The sequence below is a fragment of the Colobus angolensis genome, unplaced genomic scaffold (assembly GCF_000951035.1).
Source record: "Colobus angolensis palliatus isolate OR3802 unplaced genomic scaffold, Cang.pa_1.0 Scaffold289, whole genome shotgun sequence".
NCBI classification, from domain to species: domain Eukaryota; kingdom Metazoa; phylum Chordata; class Mammalia; order Primates; family Cercopithecidae; genus Colobus; species Colobus angolensis.
The window spans coordinates 115980-134920 of record NW_012116143.1 but is presented as its reverse complement, the minus strand read 5'-3'; the positions used below and the strand labels follow the sequence as shown (position 1 = coordinate 134920).

The 18941-nt window shown below is 40.7% G+C and overlaps 1 protein-coding gene across 1 annotated transcript; it reads left to right on the top strand.

The window, feature by feature from the left end:
• Nucleotides 1-12631: 12631 nt before the first annotated feature.
• Nucleotides 12632-18700, top strand: LOC105516741 (transmembrane protein 183A-like). The gene is given in 3 exon segments (XM_011949029.1): nt 12632-12718; nt 17595-18182; nt 18185-18700. Coding segments are annotated over 3 exon segments (1191 nt in total).
• The last annotated feature ends 241 nt before the right edge of the window (nt 18701-18941 follow it).

Genomic DNA, 18941 nt, shown 5'->3' with positions numbered 1-18941 from the left:
GCCCAGGCTAGTCTCAAACTCCTGGGCTCAAGCAATCCCCCCACCATGGCCCCCCAAAGCGCTGGCATTACCGGTATGAACCACCACACCTAGCCAGAATTGTACACTTAGAAAAGGTTAAACTTGTAAATTTTATGTTACGTATATTTTATCACTGTAAAACAAAAGGTAGCTGGAAGGTTGAAGAAGGAAGTTCTTAATAAGTTAAAAACAAACAAAAAACAGTTCTCATGTGAAATCATGGAAATTTCTTATTGTTTATGACTATTCTAATTTTCATGGGCATATAATTAGATGAGCTATTAAATTATTTACTTGACATTTTCAGCACAAAAATAAATGTGTTTGTATTTTAAAAACAATTTGTGTAGGGTGATCCTATTTTATAATTTATGTATATATATTATATACGCACATTATAAACATATACACACATATATATGCAAACTGCATGCATATCTGCTTTTTCTAATTTTTCTGTGGTGAATATTTATTACTTCTACAACAAATGAAGTACCGTATAAACCATAAGGAACTTTTATTACTTATATGGTGGCTTTGGCCCATCATAGTGTAGAATACACAACTGTTACCAAAGAAATATGTCTCAGGTAATCTCCGATTGGTGGCTTACTTGAATTTGCAGGTGGAGACAATAGAATATGCAATGTTTGAAAAGTGATGGACTCCATGGCTCATTTGAGGCCTTGAAGTAAGTTCGTTATATTTGGAGCATTATGTCTGTGAATGGATGGTGTTGAGATAAAGGGCTCAGGATGAATCTGGAGAGGTAGGCAAGCAATAAAGGGACAAGTTGAGCACATTAGAGTTTGGACTTCATCCTAAGGGCAACGGCAAACCACTGATGGAGTTTAAGCCAATGAAATGATTAGGTTTACACATTAAAAAGATTAAAGTGTTTGCCTCATGCTAAAGGGACTAGAGAGGAGCAAGACTGGAAGCAGAGAGGTTGACTATGAGGCTGTCACAGTCTCCCAGGCCATCTGGACAGGAGTGGTCACCAGAGGGATAAAGCCCATGGATCTGAGACACATCTAGAAAGTAGAACTTTTGTGACGCTTAGTTTTGATTGGATATAGAGAAGAAGGGTAAGCACTACCTAGAATGTCTCGAGGTCTTAGCTTTGGGCAATGGAGAAGGGGCTGTGTCACCTACTAAGATATTAATCAACTAGGAGCTTGTTTGAGGGTGGAGGAAAGTAACAGGTTTATCTTGGAACCTGCTAAGTTTGGTGTCTGTGCAGTTGGAAATCCAGAAAATGGAAATCTCAGAAGAGGTATCAGGAGCCAGTGGCATATAGAGGGCAACTGAAGCCATGAGAATGGACAAGATTTCTCTAGAAAAGTGTGTAGAGAAGAGGTTTGTAGTCTTTCTTGGTGATAAAGGGGTGATAATCTGATGAAGTCCATGAACCTTTGCTTCAGAAAGGTTCTGAAGGGGCTTGGTTGTTAAGCAAATGAAACAAATCAGGACATAGTTGAGGGTTGTCATGAGGTCAAGAAAGATTGAGACTTAACTATGTTTAGATAGACAAGTAATCAGGAAATGATAAGAGAAACAGAAGAGGGGAAGAGTATTCAACAAGAAAACCAATCCCTTGAGAAATGACAAAGACATGGGCTCCCTAACAGAGCAAAAGGCAAGAGTGTTAGGCAAAAGCAGGGTCAACTTTTTAAAGTCAGGAACAAGGAAGAAAAGCTAGAAGAGAATGCAGGTGAGCTTGGGGGTTGGAAGTTGAAGACTTTCTTATCAGATGACTTCTGTGAACTCAGTGAATAGGAGGTGAGGTCATCTAACGAGAGTGGGCAGAGGTCACAGGTCTGTGAAATGACCACTGTAGAGATTAGATATGGAAAACACTATAGGATTTCTAGGCAGTAGAAGCCCAGCTAAATATGGGGACCAGGTATATATAACGACATAAAGCTGGGTGATTTTTCTTCAGCAAATCTTGAGATCTTTGGTGAAAGGGAGAAGGAAGCAATGGTTCAATTTTTTAAGGGCTATCAATTTGCCAAGAATTGTGAGTAAAAGATAGCAGGGCAAAGGAGATGAGGAGTCAAATGAGAACTGATCACAGAATGATGAACCAGGTATCAAAGCTGTCTGGAAATAAAATGAGATCAGAAAGAGAATGATGAAAGGAGACAATGGAAATACCAGGGATTAAAAATACCAAAGTGTACAGTCAGTCAACTTGTGTTGTGTACAGCAGTTCACTTGTTTTAAAGACTTTTATTTTTATTATTTTAAAAAATCACCAAGTGTCTTGATGCACCTATGTTGTAGTTTGCTCATGAACTCCTGACCAGAACACTGAAGTTGAGGGAAGCCATTTGAAATCAAATTCCTTGTTCCAACCTAACAGCAAAGACTGTATAATCATTCGCCTCTCAAATACAGGACCGGAATTAGACAGTAAAATATATCTGCCATTCCCAAACTTGAGGCTAATATTACTTGCACATGTAAAGGCTATGGACGAGGTATTAGATAATAATGGAGATTTATAAACCTTCTTATGTATATAATAATATTGTAGTTATATAGGTTGATGTCCTTGTTTTTAGGAGATACCTGTGAAAGTCTGTGGAGGTGAACTGCCAGCTTATCTGTGACTTATTTTCAAATTTTGGAAAATTTGAAATTTTGACTTACTTTCAAATTTTATTTTCAAATTATGGGAAAATGTATAACAAAGAAAATATGGTAAAATGCTAACAATTATTTATCAGAGTTGATGGTTCTCTACAAAGGAAGAGGGTTAATTTTACTTCCTGGGGAACATTTGGCAACTTTTGGAGACATTTCTGGCTGTCTCAAGTCAGGGGGAGGGTATGCGTGCATGTGTATGTGTATGTGTGCATGTGTTTGTGTATGTGTGCATGGGCATGCACTACTAGCACTTAGTGAGAAGCCAGGGGTGCTGCTTGACATGGTTTGGCTCTGTCTCGACCCAATTCTCATCTCGAGTTGTAATCCCCGCGTGTCAGGGGAAGGGCCTGGTGGGAGGTGATTGAATCATGGGGGTGGACTTCCCTTTGCTGTTCTTGTGATAGTGAGTGGATTCTCAAGAGATCTGGTTGTTTGAAAGTGTGTGGCACTTTCTTCTTCACTCTCTCTCCTGCTCGGCCATGTAAGACATGCTGGCTTCCCCTTCACCTGGCCATGATTGTAAGTTTCCTGAGGCCTCCCAGTCATGCTTCCTGTTAAGTTCATGGAAACTGTGAGTCAATTAAACCTCTTTTCCTCATAAATTACCCAGTCTCAGGTAGTTCTTTATAGCAGTGTGAAAACAGATTGTACACAGCTCAATGTCCTACATTGCATAGGAAAGCCCCCAACAACAGAATTATCCATCCCAAAATGCCATAGTGCTGAGGCTAAGAAACCCTGAGCTCATGGTAGATATATAGATGATCATGGTGCCAATGCTAGTCTTTCACCTGTCCAAAATATTTTAAAACTTTTGCTAAAGGAAGTTTGAAGTGAAAACTAAAATATGAGAACAAAGGAAGAACATCTGTCTTCTAACTAGTAAATAATAAATTATTATTGGTGGGTGGTCAGAGATTTTGACTGTGATTGAGGATTCTCTTGAAAATCATGACTTTTAGGTGGATGGCTGGAAACCATTCCTCACCTTTCCTATGGTCAATCGTCAAAAATAGAACATTGTTTTTATTCAGTATTTGAAGTTTTGTGCAAAATGTCCTCAGAGGAAGAAAAAGGAAGGAAAATGGACTGTTATAGACCGCTTACTATGACCTAGGTATCATGCTGAGTACTTTTCATACACAATCCTGTCTGGCTTGGAGTCAGCTGATAACAGATTTAAGTATTAGTTGAATGACTAATTTCATTCATTCATTTAATCATTTATTTCTCCTCTCAGCAAACTTTTATTAGATACCTACTAGGTTTCAGACACTGCTAGACCCTGGGGATATAGAAATAAATAAGGTATGCTGCTTGACCTCAAGAAGCATATGGCCTATTGAGGGAGACAGAAAATTTAATAGTGAGCCATGAGAAATGATCGTTCCTAGAGGAATGGACAAGTTTCTCTAGGGGCACATAGGAGGTCAACCAAACCAGAGACAACTTCTCAGACTTGGGATACTTAGGAGTAAATCCACTCAAGGGACACTGGGGTGAGACTGGGGTGAGTGAGTTATGAGGGTATGGTGTTGAGGGTAGCACTTGGAGCTTGAGACAGGGCTGGAGCTTCTTCTCTGTGGGTGGAGCAGCATGTTAAAGGCCTGATGATGAGAGAGAAAATAGAATGCCTTAGAGTCTTTACATGCATTCTAAGGCTTGACTTCAGTAGGCATCAGAATCTCCTAAAGGATTTGTGAAAGCACACATTAGCAGGCCTCACTCTCATAGTTTCTGATTCAGTGGAACTGGATGGCGCCCAAGAATTTGTGTTTCTAGTGAGTTCTCAGGTGATGCCGAGGCTCTTTGTCCAAGGACCACACTTTGAGAATTCCTGCCTTAGAGAAACTACAGGTAGTTTGGGTAGGGCTGAAGCTGAAGAATGATCAAGTTTGGACTAAATTATGGTGCCAATAGGGAGCTATTGAAGTGTTTTAACCACTTGAGCACTTCAACGCATAATCTCTCTTAGCCCATGTATCTTCACTGGAACATGGGAGACTAATAACTATCAAACTATCTATCTCTCAGCATTCTTTTGAGAATAAAACAAGCAACATTATGTGAGGAAATTACAAATCACCATATAAATGTCAGAGATAATTCTTAAAATTAACTCAGAGCTGAAAATATTACCTTTTTCCAGATAATATAACTGAGGTATAGTAGGCACAGTTGTTATCAGCCAAAGCGTCTTGGCCCTGCCTCCAGCATGCTCACCACTGCACCACCCTGATCCTCCCTGCCTCTCCAGTCAAGAGGAAAATTTTTTTAGTGTTATAAAACACCTCTGCTTCTAGTTGTCCTTCCAACTTCTTCTTGACCATAACCTATTGAGTGAAGTAGATGGTGAGGCTGAGTGCCCCTGGGTGGAATCTAAGAGAATGACTCACCTAGAGGTTAAATATGTAGCCTAGCTGAGAAAGGATGGCTGGTAAAGCCAAGGTCGGACAGTCAGGCATAACTCACAGTTCTGCCCACTAGGCTTACCTGAGGTCTAAGAACTGGCACAGGGTTCCTTGCCAAGTAGATGCTGGACTCTGAGGTTGGCTCAGTCAGCAAGTGGCACCCAAAAGGAGAACTTCAAAGATTCATTCCTAGGAAACCCCATTAAGGAAAATAAAATAGTTTGGGGGAATTGGCATCTTTTCAGTTTTCCTATTATGAGTGGCAATAAACAAAGCTGGCCAGGCATGGTGGCTCATGCCTGTAATCCCAGCACTATAGGAGGCCAAAGCAGAAGGATCACTTCAGTTCAAGAGCTCAAGACCAGACTGAACAACATAGTGAGGCACCCATCTCCATTTAAAAGAAAAAAGAAACCAAGCTGTGTGTTTTTTATCTTTACATTTGTATATCACTTTACAGTTTAGATTTGCTTTCACTTTTACTTTCTCTTTTGATTCTCATGGGCAGTATTGTTGTTCCATTTTATAAATGGAACATTTATAAAGGGCATAATTTGGAACACTATAAATGAGAAGTTCAGTGGTTTGATAAGAATAATACAGCCAACTGGTCTTCGGATTTCAAATCTTATGCACTGGACGCCACCAAAATATTTATGTGAAATAAATGTGGCATGTAACAACTGTTTTCAATAAATGTGGTGATTACATATGTAGTATATGTGTGTACGTGTGTGTGTATGTTTATATCTATCTATCTATCTATCATCTATCTATCTGAATGCTTTATATGCTTTTATTTTCCCATTTTCTCCTGACAATACTATTTGGTTATTTCATCTACTTTTTAATTGTTTGTTTTGATTTTTTTTTTATTAACCTTCTATAATCTAGTCAGATGAATTAGAAAATATTTTGGTGGAAATAATTCTTGCAATATAAGGATTAAAAATAGTGAAAATGTGTGATGTGATTCAATGAAATAGAATTAGGAAAAAGTGCAGGTTTAATGGTGAAAACTCTGCACTATAAAAAGAACATTTAGTTAATCACAGGAATTATCTTTTTTTTTAAATTCAGAAAACAAAGATTCTAAAGCTCCTTTAAACATTTTTCAGAAATAATGCACATAGTACTTCTGTCAGAATAGCCAGAGTGCTAAAGTAAAGTAAAAAGAGAGTCCTTGATCAGCTCCCTCCACAGCCATAAACAATCTAGTTCAATAAACTGTAAAGGACTCATGGTTTGGTAGAGATCAGAGTTCAAATTCAGAAAGCCACTAGCAGCATTGGAGAATTTTAAGCACTTTTTCTTCTCTTCCTGAATAAGGTCTGGCGTTTGTGGAAGATTACTGATGGTCATCAATTTTTCCTCTTACATAGATTGAGCAAACCTGGGCTTCACAGAGGGTCTGTCTTTTTAAATCCAGAGTCCATTTGTTTTTCTCAAAAAAGATTACTGCCATGCTTGGAATCATAAACCTTTGAGACTGGGATGGGGTTTGTAGATTATCCAGGTGAAGACTGAGTAAGTTGCCCAGTGTCACTTCACCAGCTGGGACCCAGGTTTCCCGACTTGCTTTCATATTCTCATGATGATTCTAAGGAAGTAAAGAGACTAAAACAAGAATAAAAAGAAATTATTTAATTGCATGGGGGGGAATGTTTATAATATACTGTCGTGTGAAGAAAGCACATACCACAGTATACATCATGGGATTCGATTTGGTGGGGGAAGGATGGAAAGAATGTATGTACGTTAGCTACAGAAAAGGCCAGGGAGATGTCAGCAGGCCTCATAGCTCTAGGTGGGGCAGTTGGCAGGAATTGCTCTTTTCTTCCTTGAGTTTTTATATATTTTACAGATTTTTAAATGAATACATGTAACTTTGATAATCAGAAAGAAATTGATGTTATAAGCAAGGGATTAAAAGCATCCTAAGAAGGTCACATGGGCACATTTCAGGAATACAAAGATGCATAGCTTTAGAATCCTTTGTTTCCAGAGACTGGAGAGCAGAGAACTGTTATTTGTAGAAGACAGGTATTTGACCAGAGCTGTGCAGCAGGATGATGAAGGCAGATGGACAAATTGACACCTAAGAGCCAACGCACGGGCTACAAGACAAACATCCACAGTGAGGCTGCAGTGACAGCTTCTCCTTACTGAGCAAAGTCAGCTTACTTCCCACTTCCCATTTGCTCTTACCACCAAAACCATCGCGGAATCCTGAACTATGAACCCTTGTGTTCACTTTCCTAGAGATGTGGAATATTCCTCTGGAACTGGGGCTTTCTGAAGGAAGCTGATGTGTGTTTTTTTTTTTTTTTTTTAATTAAAAAAATTTTTTTTTGCCTTTTTTTTTGAGACGGGTTTAGCTCTTGTTGCCCAGGCTGGAATGCAATGGCGCTATCTCGGCTCACCACAACCTCCGCCTCCCAGGTTCAAGTGATTCTTCTGCCTCAGCCGCCAGAGTAGCTGAGATTACAGGCATGTGCCACCATGACCGGCTAATTTTGTACTTTTTTAAAAGTAGAGACGAGGTTTCTCCATATTGGTCAGGCTGGTCTCGAACTCTCGATCTCAGGTGATCCACCTGCCTCAGCCTCCCAAAGTGCTGGGATTATAGGTGTGAGCCACCATGAAATCTCTCACTGCTACTCCATTCTTTCTGCCCAACTTGACTGAGTAGCTTATATTCAGAACTAGCAAAGAACAGGAAAAAGCAATAAAAATAATAAGTAGATTGATGAGCAGGTGGAGTGAATAACTACTTTCAGTTATAGAACTCCTATTTACCTTCCAGGTTCTAATTTATGTATTTCTAATACCTGGCATTCTTGCTAATATTTACACTATCTCTAAGCTCAACAGGAGGCATTATTACTCCGTTTCAGAGGTACTAAAACAGCCTGAGAGAGGTTGAGTTACTGAACAGAGCAGGTTTGGAACCCAGACCTATTTGATTCTAAGGCCCATGCCCCTTTGAATGTCATGGCCTTTTACTCTGTGCCCTGAGATGGCTCAGTACTTGCTTAGTGGACCCAATAGAGTGCTAAAGGAGAAAGAAGAGCACTGGATTAGGAGTCTGTGTCTGGATGCACCACTGAAGTGGAACCCAGGCATGCGCAGCTGTTTTAATGATCTCCAAATGGCCCATGGCTGAGTCATCTCCATGTTCACGTTGTTTGTCAACACAGCAGACATTCTTTGCCACAGCTGGTTTTTGTTTGTTCATTTCTCTGATACGTTGACCTTACTCAATATAGGAAAATAGAAAATTTCCTGATTAAATAAAATGAGATCGAACTCAAGTCTGTTTGGAAGACGGATTTAGGTGGAGGATAAACAGTAGGGTAAGTTTCTGGAAAGTGAACTCAAAATGGCAGTGCCCTGGCTGTCAAGCCTCATTTCCTTTTCTCGCTTCTGTTTCATCTCACATCCCCATCTCATAAATGCTCATCTTTCCTCTGTGAACTGACTGATGTCAGTCACATAGAGAACTTCAAACTTCCTCAAAGCTCTTTTAAACAGAATCAACCCTAATGTGGTTTCCATCTAGTTAAGTGCTAGAGTCTTGTGTAAGTAAACAACCCAACTTTGACACCAGAAAGTTTGTGGTAGGGTTGGGGTTGTGGTTGGAGTGGAGGAGAAGCAGGCTTGAGGGAAATTTTAAGTAGGAGATTTCTCTTCAGAAAAGAAAATGAAGTCTTGGCTGAAGGTGTTCTCTATTTCATCAGTGTTACAGGCACTCCACACCAAGCTCAGGTTGCACCCTGCCCTCTGCACTTGGCCTTGGGCTACAGGCCTGGGCAAGGGAAGTTGTGACAATTCATTGCCCTATTTCCTGCAAGAAGATCAAGGCCAGGGCGCACTAAGCTGAAGAAGATAAATTCTTCTCCGGTGACTGAAAAGTCACCTTCTTCAGCTCCTTCACCTTCACCCTTTTCTCTTCAGGGAAAGCTTCCCTTCTCCTGGGGACTTGTCTGTTATCTTATGAATACTGGGAATTGGGTAGCTGGTTTTCAATTTTCATGTTTGCTGCAAGGAAATTCACATACAAATTTGGGATGCACTTCTAGTAGAGTGTGCTGGCCTTCAGGGCATAACTTGGGACAGTCATCTTACCTGTTTTTCACTTGATTCCTCCTACAATGTCTTTTATTTTCCATAGGTCTCTTAATTTGATGGATTTTTTAAAATCCTGCATTGCTTGTGTCTTTGCAAGCTGTCTTAAATTGTTTTGGGACAAGTAGTAAGAACTCCATATATCTGTCAAGTCACATATTTAGGTGTCTGTCCAACCTACCATAACACTCTTCTCCCCATTTTTCTGTAAGAACTGCCTCAGCCACAGGAATGAGACCCCAAGTCAACCTGTTTGCACTACACTATGTGATCATGCCTGTTGGGCCAACTTAACTGGGATTGCGGTAGATACCTCACCCAACTGAGCCACACAACTCTCTCCTCTGGGACTTTGAAACTGGGACTGGCAAATACTAGGCTGGGTATTTGACCATGTGAATATCTGCAACATTGATTCTTAATCCTGACTGCCCCATAGAATCACTAGGGATACTGAAAAATTACGGGTCCATCTCTGCTTATCAAGGAATTTGAAGATACATACATTGTATGTGACCCATTAATTCTTCTCCCAGATAGATCTACTGATTGGATTTATTGAGCATCATTCCTCTAAAGAGTTTGTAACTGGAGAATATGAAATGTAACCCTTAAATTTTTCTACCTCTCGCTGAAAATTGTTGCATAGAAAGGATGCAAAACAAAAGTACTCTCTGTTCAGTTCAGTCCCAACATCTGCAAGTAGAGAGATAGAATTTTGAATGAATTGAGGAGTCTCTCACTACCATTGAACTTTATTTCTGATACCATTATTGGTATTTCTGATTATCATTGGACTTTATTATATACAGTGTATTTCTAATTTTTTATAGGGTCATGTTGCCCAGGCTGATCTGGACCTCCTGGCCTCAAGTGATCCTCATGCCTCAGCCTCCTAAACTCCTGGGATTACAGGCATAAGTCACCACACACTGGGCCAACATACATTTATTTTCTTTTTTTTTTATTTTAGTTTTTTTGAGATAGAGTCTCGCTTTGTCGCTCAGGCTGGAGTGCAGTGGTAAGATCTCAGCTCACTGCAACCTCTTCTTCCCGGATTCAAGTGATTCTCATGCCTCAACTTCCCAAGTTGCTGGGACTATAGATGCATGCCACCACACCTGGCTAATTTTTGTAATGTTTTGTAGAGTTTCACTATGTTTGCCACACTGGTCTCAAACTCCTGGCCTCAAGTGATCCATCCACCTCGGCCTCCCAAAGTGCTGGGATTATGGGCGTGAGCCACCATACTCAGCCAACATATATTTCTTTAACATCTTCTATGTTTAAGGCCCTTTGCTGGTGCTAGGGATAGTCAGGGGAAGGGAAGAATGTAGATATCTGGAAAGATCTGACCCTGGGGAGACAAGTGACAAGCAACATGGCAGAGAGGAATTAATGGTCATATTCTTAGGATATAGCAGCAAGGAAGGCACCAGAAGCTTCCTCCAAGCAGTACTAGCAGGTTCTGCTTATCTTGTTGTATGTCGGGTAATCTATTATTCCTTCCATTTGTGGAAATAATCATGGGTTGGCTAAAGTGTCATTCAAATTATGCCCATGAAGAGGCTAGATGCAACTAGCCTCCAAGAACTGTCTCATTTAAATCTAGATAAAACCTATCAGATATTCCACATATTACAATTCCCATTTGAATTCCTCGCTCAGCACCAATTTTCTCAGTTGGCCTTTCTTGCCCTTTCTTTTTATTGTTTATCTACCTTTGAAAATAACAAAGAAATGGAGTGGGAAATGGAAAATTACTCTGTTGGAAAAACTCACCTTCTTAAATGTGAGTTTTCAATGCGTTTAGAAATATACTATAGAATTTCTGAGTGCACCCAGCTATCTCCTCAAGCTAGTGTAACTGACAGAGTTCCAGGTTGGAGGAAAAACACATAACAGTAATACTTAATATTTACTGAGTACTTACATGACAGACAATTCTGCTAAAAGGCTAGATACAGTATCTTACTTAATATTCAGAATAATCCTTGAGTAATTCCATCTTCTTGTGTTACAGAAGAGCAAACTGAGGCTTAGAGAGGTAAAGGAATATGCCCAAGGCCTTGCAGGTCACTAATGGTGGACACTGGATCAGTACTTTGGTCTGTCCACTAGAATTTGAGAACTTTGTTTTTGATAGTTGCTGTATTATTTACCATTCAAGTAATGCCTGGCATTGGGAGGCACTCAATAAATATTTGTTGAATGAGTGAATAAGTGAATGACTATCTGCCTCCAGAAGCAAATCTCTAGCAGGTGGGTAGAATCACATGGCAAATGGATAAAGCCCCTACACCATGGATTATGGGCTCGAGCAGGCAGGTGTCTGCTTTCAGAAATGAATGGCAGCACAGAAATAGTATCCCATGACCCAGAACAGCTAGGTTCTTATCTTGGCTCTTTAGCTGTGTGACCTTGGACCCATCATCCTCATGCCTTTCTGAGCTTCAGATGTCATTTCTGCAAGATGAGAGCCCTCAGAGTACCTCTACATTCTCTTCCAACGCCAACACCCTGTCAGTCACAAGAATTTTACACTTCAGAAATTGATCTTCTGGATAAACCACTCCAAGGACAAACCAACCCCAAATGGTTTGGGGCTGTCTGAAGAGATTCATTGCCACCCCAAATACAGTACTGCCTTCTCTGTCTCTCCAGATTCCCTACTGGGATGCTACATTTAATGTTTTTTTCTTTTACTTTCTTTTCTTCCCCACTTTTCAACTTTTAATTTTGAAATAATTTTTTACTTACACAAAAAGTAAGAAAAAATTTCTGATTATCCTTCTTAGAGTCTCCCCAAATGTTAACATTTTTCATGCCACAGTAAAATGATCAAAATCAGAAAGTTAACATTGATGAAATACTATTACCCGACCTACAGTTCTCAAGTTCACCAATTGTCTCACTAATTTACTTTTTTTTCTGGTCCAAGATCGAGCCCAGATTTACGTGTTGCATTTAGTTTGTCTTGTTTTGTTTGTCTCCCTTGATTTGCAACAGATTCTCAATCTGTCTGTCTTTCATGCCCTTGATGCATTTGAAGAGTACTGACAAGGTATTTTTTAGAATTTCCCTCAATTTGAGTTGGTCTGGTGGTGATTGAGTTCAGTTTACGCACTTTTAGTAAAAATATCACGGAAGTGATTTGATTTCTTATTTTGCCTCCTATCAGGCATGACATGGTGTCAATTTGTCATATTACCAATGATGCTCTTTGATTGCTCTCAGTTTTATCATATTCTAGATGTTTTATCTAAAAATAGAATAATAATAATACCTGCCTCACAAAGTTGTTGTGAAGATTAAGTAGAAAAAAGGCCATATAAAGCACAATTCCTGGGATAGTAGGACTCACCATTTTCATCTTTTTAAGTATATCAAATAATTAGGAAATTATTTGAGTAAAAATGGGAGTTTCTGATGGAGCTGGATTTGGGGCATTTGAAAATCCACATTTTGCCTTTGCATTCACTGCTGCAGCTGTGCCCCCTCAAGTCAGCAGAACTCCAGAAGGCCCAGAAGGATCACAACTCTCAATGTTTCTCTGTCAGGGCAGCAAATGTAACTAAAGTATCATTTGAATGTTTGGCTATTGTAAGCTCAGTGGCAGGGGACATGTCTATTCAACCCTGGATCTGGCCTACAAGATGTCAGGTAACCTTTTCAAGGGCATGAGATTTTAATAGTTTTTGAAGTCAAGTTACTAGATATTATGTTTTTGCCTGGGTAAAACATACAACTAATGTATAAATCTGGGTTTTACAGCTGACATCTGCATAGACTGTTTATTTAACTAACTGCAGACTGACTGACATGTAGGTATTTTGTAATATTTTTCTATTAGTCTGTGAATAGGCAGTCCAATGAATTATTTATTGGGCTAACACATCCTGGTGGCTTTTTTTTTTTTTTTGAACACTCTGTATTGGAAGTCATGGTTTACTTACTCAATTAACCTTCTCCTGCCCAGATCTTCTCTCTTGAGGAGTAAACCACCAAAACACAAAGCAGCATTTTGGTGTACAGAGGAAGGGATCAAGCTTGCTCAAGACCTTAGTCTCCTCCAGTTGTAATCTCCCCAAAATCACACGTAGAACCTTATTTTCTAATTGATTATAGGGCATGAGATGCACAAACACCCATCCACTATGCTTTTCTAGAAATGAGTAAAGCTGTGGCAGAGAAGTAAAGAGAGAAAACATTCCCCTCATTCTGCCAGATTCCGGCCTCATTTCTCTGAAGATAGCGACCATTTGAAGAGTACTGCCAAGGTACTTTGTAGAACGTCCCTCAGTTTGGGCTGGTGCTGGGGATGGCAGTGACAACAAGAACTGTTGAATCAGAAAGTAGTTTTTCTATTGTCCCTTTACCCTCTACGCTCTCTGTAGTGCCATTTTTTCCCCCTTTTTTCTTTTCCCCGTATGCTATTGTGGTAGTTCAAGTCAGGCATGATCATGGCTTGAACTGGGGTGGTTGAGGAGAAGGGAACGAACAGTAGCGATAAGACTCAGAGGAGTATTTGAGCTTATTGTTGACAGGACTTCCTGATAGATTGGTTGACGGGGTGTGAGTAAAAGAGATAAGTCAATGATAATTCCAGGGCTTTTTTTGTTTTTGTTTTTTGAGTCGGAGTCTCACTCTGTTGCCCAGGCTGGAGTGCAGGGGCGTGATCTTGGCTTATTGCCTCCTCCTCCCAGGTTCAAGTGATTCTCGTGCCTCAGCCTTCCAAGTAGCTGAGATTACAGGCACACGCCACCATGCCCAGCTAATTTTTGTATTTTTAGTAGAGATAGGGTTTCACCATATTGGCCAGGCTGGTCTCAAACTCCTGGCCTCAAGTGATCCACCCGCCTTGGCCTCCCAAACTGTGCTGAGATTACAGGTGTGAGCCACCGTGCCCGGCCTAGGTTTTTTTTTGTTTTTTGTTTTTTGTTTTTTCTCCTGAGCAACTAGATGGGTACTGGTGCTATTTACTGAGGTAGGGAACCCAGAGGGAAGAGCAAATTTGGAAAGAAGGACTCAAGAGTTTGGTTTAAGGCCTGTTATGTTTGAAATGCCTATTACAGAACCAATGAGACGTCAAATAAGCAGTTTGGATGTATAAACCTGGAGTTTAGGAAAGTGTAGTGAAAAGAACATGGGATTTTGTGTGGTACATTTGGAATTACAATCTTTTTCTTTCTTTCTTTCTTTTTTTTTTTTTGAGACAGAGTTTCACTCTGTCACCCAGGCTGGAGTCAGTGGTGTAATCTCAGCTCACTGCAACCTCCGCCTCCCGGATTCAAGCGATTCTTCTGCCTCAGCCTGCCATGTAGCTGGGATTACAGGTGCGTGCCACCATGCCCAGCTAATTTTTTTGTATTTTTAGTAGAAACGGGATTTTACCATATTGGCCAGGCTGGTCTCAAACTCCTGACCTCGTGATCCGCCTGCCTTGGCCTCCCAAAGTTCTGGGATTACAGGCGTGAGCCACCGTGCCTGGCCCAGAATTACAATCTTTTATAAGACTTTGATTATGTATTTAACCTCTCTGCTTCACAATTAGCATATACATCAATTATAAATTATAATACTCATATTTCAGTTATCTATTGCTATTTAACGAACCACACCAAAGCATAGTGGTTTAAAACAAAAATGACCTATTACTTTTATCATTTATTTATTTATTTTTAAGACAGGGTCTCACTTCATTGCCCAGGCTGGAGTGCAGTGGCACAATCTTGGCTCACTGTAACCTCCATCTCCTGGGCTCAAGCCATCCTCCCACTTCAGTCTCCCGAGTAGCTGGGACTACAGGTGCATACCACCATGCCCAGCTAATTTTTGAGGTTTTCTTTTAGAGAGATGGGGTTCACCATGTTGCCCAGGCTGGTATCGAACTCCTAGCCTCAAGTAATCCGCCCACTTTGGCCTCCCAAAGTGTTGGGATTATAGGCGTGGGCCACCGTACCTGGTCTAATGATTTATTACATTAAATTTATTCTGTGCGTTGGGGTTTAGCTGGGTGGTTCTGCTGGCTTTGCTTGGGTCTCTTACTCAACAATAATCAGCTGAGAGCTTAGTTGGGGCTGGAATGTCCAAGATGGCTTCTCACTCTCCAGAGCCTCTCTCCAGGTGACCTCTCATGATTTAGTAATTTAGTCTGAGCTTTTTACATGGCAACAACTAGATCTTGAGAAGACAGATCCAATGTTCAAGCACTTATTCAGCCTCTACTTGTATCATGCTTGCTATTGTCCCATAGGACAAAGCAAATCAGATGGCCAGGCCCACGGTCAATGTGGGAGAGGGTATAATACTGGAAGGTGTTATTAATTGGGGACCACCATTAATTGGGTCTACCACAGCTGACTTGATCAGGTTTTTGTGAAGATGAAGGTAACACATGTAAATTGACTGCCACATGGTAGATTCTCAATAAATATTAGCTATTATGACGTACCTTCAAAATCATTTCCCAAGGCCTATAGATAATAGCCATATTTTACTAACATATATATAGGAGAAGAAAGTGAACATGCTTTCTTATTTCTTTATTATATTCTCCAGCAGAAGTAGAGCTATAATTCCTTTTCCTTTGCACTCAATTGTACTGCCTAATAGATGTTCTATGATTATATAAAATTTGGTGAATAAGTAATCCAATACTCCTGTTTTTGAAAAGTAAAAATTCCCTTTTAATGTTCTCATTAAAATGACTTTGAAACCAAAGTTTAAAATCTGAACACAGATTTTTTTCCAATAATTTTCCCAAATGTAAAATTTGTATTTGCTGATTTTTAAAATTTCTAACCTAAGTCTATTACTTATTTCTAACTGTAATTCTGCTACAATTTATTTGCTATTTAATTTTCTTCTACCTAAGTCACATCAAGTATGTATACCAACAAAGAATACTATTCGGGAGAGAGTTCTGTTATTATTTTTTAAGGTAAGATTGCTTAGACATTTGGTATTTTCGTCCTTGCATTGTACAAGTTCTGTAGATTCTGTTTGGATTCTGGCCCCAAATCTTAAGCTGACTTGTTCCGAGAAGTCATTTCTTTGGGGTCCTTAATCCCTATGCTGTCCATAAATATTATGATTGGCAAAATGTTCTCTCTTTGTTGAGCCTCTGTTTCCCTGCCATTGTGGTTCTACCTGACCTTCTGTATCCTGTATGTATTTCTGCCTAGGTGTGGCCTTGGGAAGGATAATTTAGTTTCTTTCCTTTGACAAGAAGAGTAACTTCTTCTTCAGGATCCAAACACAAAATGCTCATTCATTGGCAGAAGCTGGATTGTCATAACATGTCTTGTATAACACTTCTAAATACCTTCTCTTATCATAGCAGTGCAAGGTTGCACCTGTTCCGCCACATTGCATGCAGTGTTTTCTGGGTAACAACAGTAGAAGGACACAGAACAAAAAGGGAGCAAATCAGCTTGGAGTCTCAGAGTTGACTTTTCCCTTTCTTTCTGAATTTTTGGTGCCATTTTCACAAACTCATGATTTACTTTATTCCTATGAATCATATACTTTCCTTTCCTCACTTGTAGAAACACATTACAATATTATTTTCTTTTTTAAAAAAATACGGAATGCTTCACAAATTTGTGTGTCATCCTTGCGCAGGGACCATGCTAATCTTCTCTGTGTCATTCCAACTTTAGTATGTGTGGTGCTGAAGTGAGCACTACAATATTAGTTTTAAATTTAAAAATCATTGACTATGAAGATATATGTTTTCCCTTTGTCTCAGAGTCACACAGTCCTCATATCCATTTATGCATTTTCCTGAAGTGGAAGGACATTGATTAATTTTTCACCATATTGTTATACAAAAATACATGGAATCATATCAGTCAGGAATCATATCAGTCAGGATAATCTCAATTATGCTTCAGTGACAACCAGCCCTGAATTTCAGTGATGCAATAAGATTCATTTCTTACTCATGCTATCTCCCAGTGTGGGTTCACCGAGGAGCCAAGGTCATCCAGGTCTCTTGGGCCCCAGGCTGGCAGAAGCTCCATCTCAATTCACACTGTCATCATCATACAGGCATGAAGTAAGGAAATGTGTAAATTGTGCACTGGCTCCTAAAGTTTTGAGCCAGAAGTGACATGGCACTTTATTCATATTTCACTGGCCAAAGCAAGTCCCATGGCCAAGCATAATTTCAAAAGGAGAGAAGAGTCCAAACCTGTTATGTTTCCAAAGGGAGATGAACTGGAATATGTGTAAACAGCCCCAGTGACCACGGTAGCACCTTAGAAAGAATTAATCTCGGGTGTGGGATGGCCGCAGAGCCGGGCGCAGCTGACCTGCGGCTCCCGTGACCGGCTCTCCGGCCAGAGACACGGCCCAGGGAACAGGCCTGCTTAGAGGCCTCGCCCCAATACGGTCGCCGTGCCCAAGAGAGGAAAGCGACTCAAGTTCCGGGCCCACGACGCCTGCTCCAGCCGAGTGACCGTGGCGGATTACGCCAAGTCGCATCTAGCTGTCGTGAGGTCTGGACGAGTCAAGAAAACCGTAACCAACGCTGTTCAGCAGGAAGTAAAATCTCTTTGTGGCTTGGAAGCCTCTCAGGTTCCTGCAGAGGAAGCGCTTTCTGGGGCTGGTGAGCCCTGTGACATCATCGACAGCAGTGATGAGATGGATGCCCAGGAGGAAAGCATCCATGAGAGAACTGTCTCGGGAGAAAAGAAAAGCAAGAGGCACAAAGAAGAAGTGGACCGGGCTGGAGGAGAAGAGTATCCCATGGATATTTGGCTGTTGCTGGCCTCCTATATCCGTCCTGAGGACATTGTGCATTTTTCCCTGATTTGTAAGAATGCCTGGACTGTCACTTGCACTGCTACTTTTTGGACCAGGTTGTACCGAAGGCATTACCCGCTGGATGCTTCCCTGCCTTTGCGTCTGCGACCAGAGTCAATGGAGAAGCTGCACTGTCTCAGGGCTTGTGTGATCCGATCTCTCTGTACCATATGTATGAGCCATTTGCTGCTGGAATCTCCAAGAATCCGGCCATTCCAGAAAGCACCGCCAGCGCATTAAAGAATTCCAAATGCTTACTTTTCTGATGCAGCAAGATTGTTGGGAACAGACAGGAACCAATGTGGGAATTCAACTTCAAGTTCAAAAAACAGTCCCCTAGGTTAAAGAGCAAGTGTACAGGAGGATTGCAGCCTCCCGTTCAGTACGAAGATATTCATACCAATCCACACCAGCACTGCTGCCTACTGCAGGTCACCACCCTCAGTTTCATCTGTATTCCGATTGTCATGGGGATGATATTTACTCTGTTTACTATCAGTGTGAGCACGGACATGTGGCATCATCGAGTGAGACTGGTGTTCCAAGATTCGCCTCTCCATGGTGGTCGGAAACTGCACAGTGAGCAGGGTGTGCAAGTCATCCTGGACCCCGTGCACAGCGTTCGGCTCTTTGACTGGTGGCATCCTCAGTACCCATTCTCCCTGAGAGCATAGTTACTGCTGCCCATCCCTTGGGGCAGCCCCAAGTCTAGTCCATTAGCAATCAGATTCCAATTTGGACAGGGCGGCTGGTTTGTATGTCTGGTTAGCAATGTACATGCTCTTCAGGTTCCAGGGCTCCTGTTAGGGAAGGGAGAAATGTTGAATCAAGAGGAAGAACACCTACTATGATTTATAAACATATTTTAATGTAAAAATTTGCATTTAAAAAGAATGGCCCTGTTTTCTGTGTTAA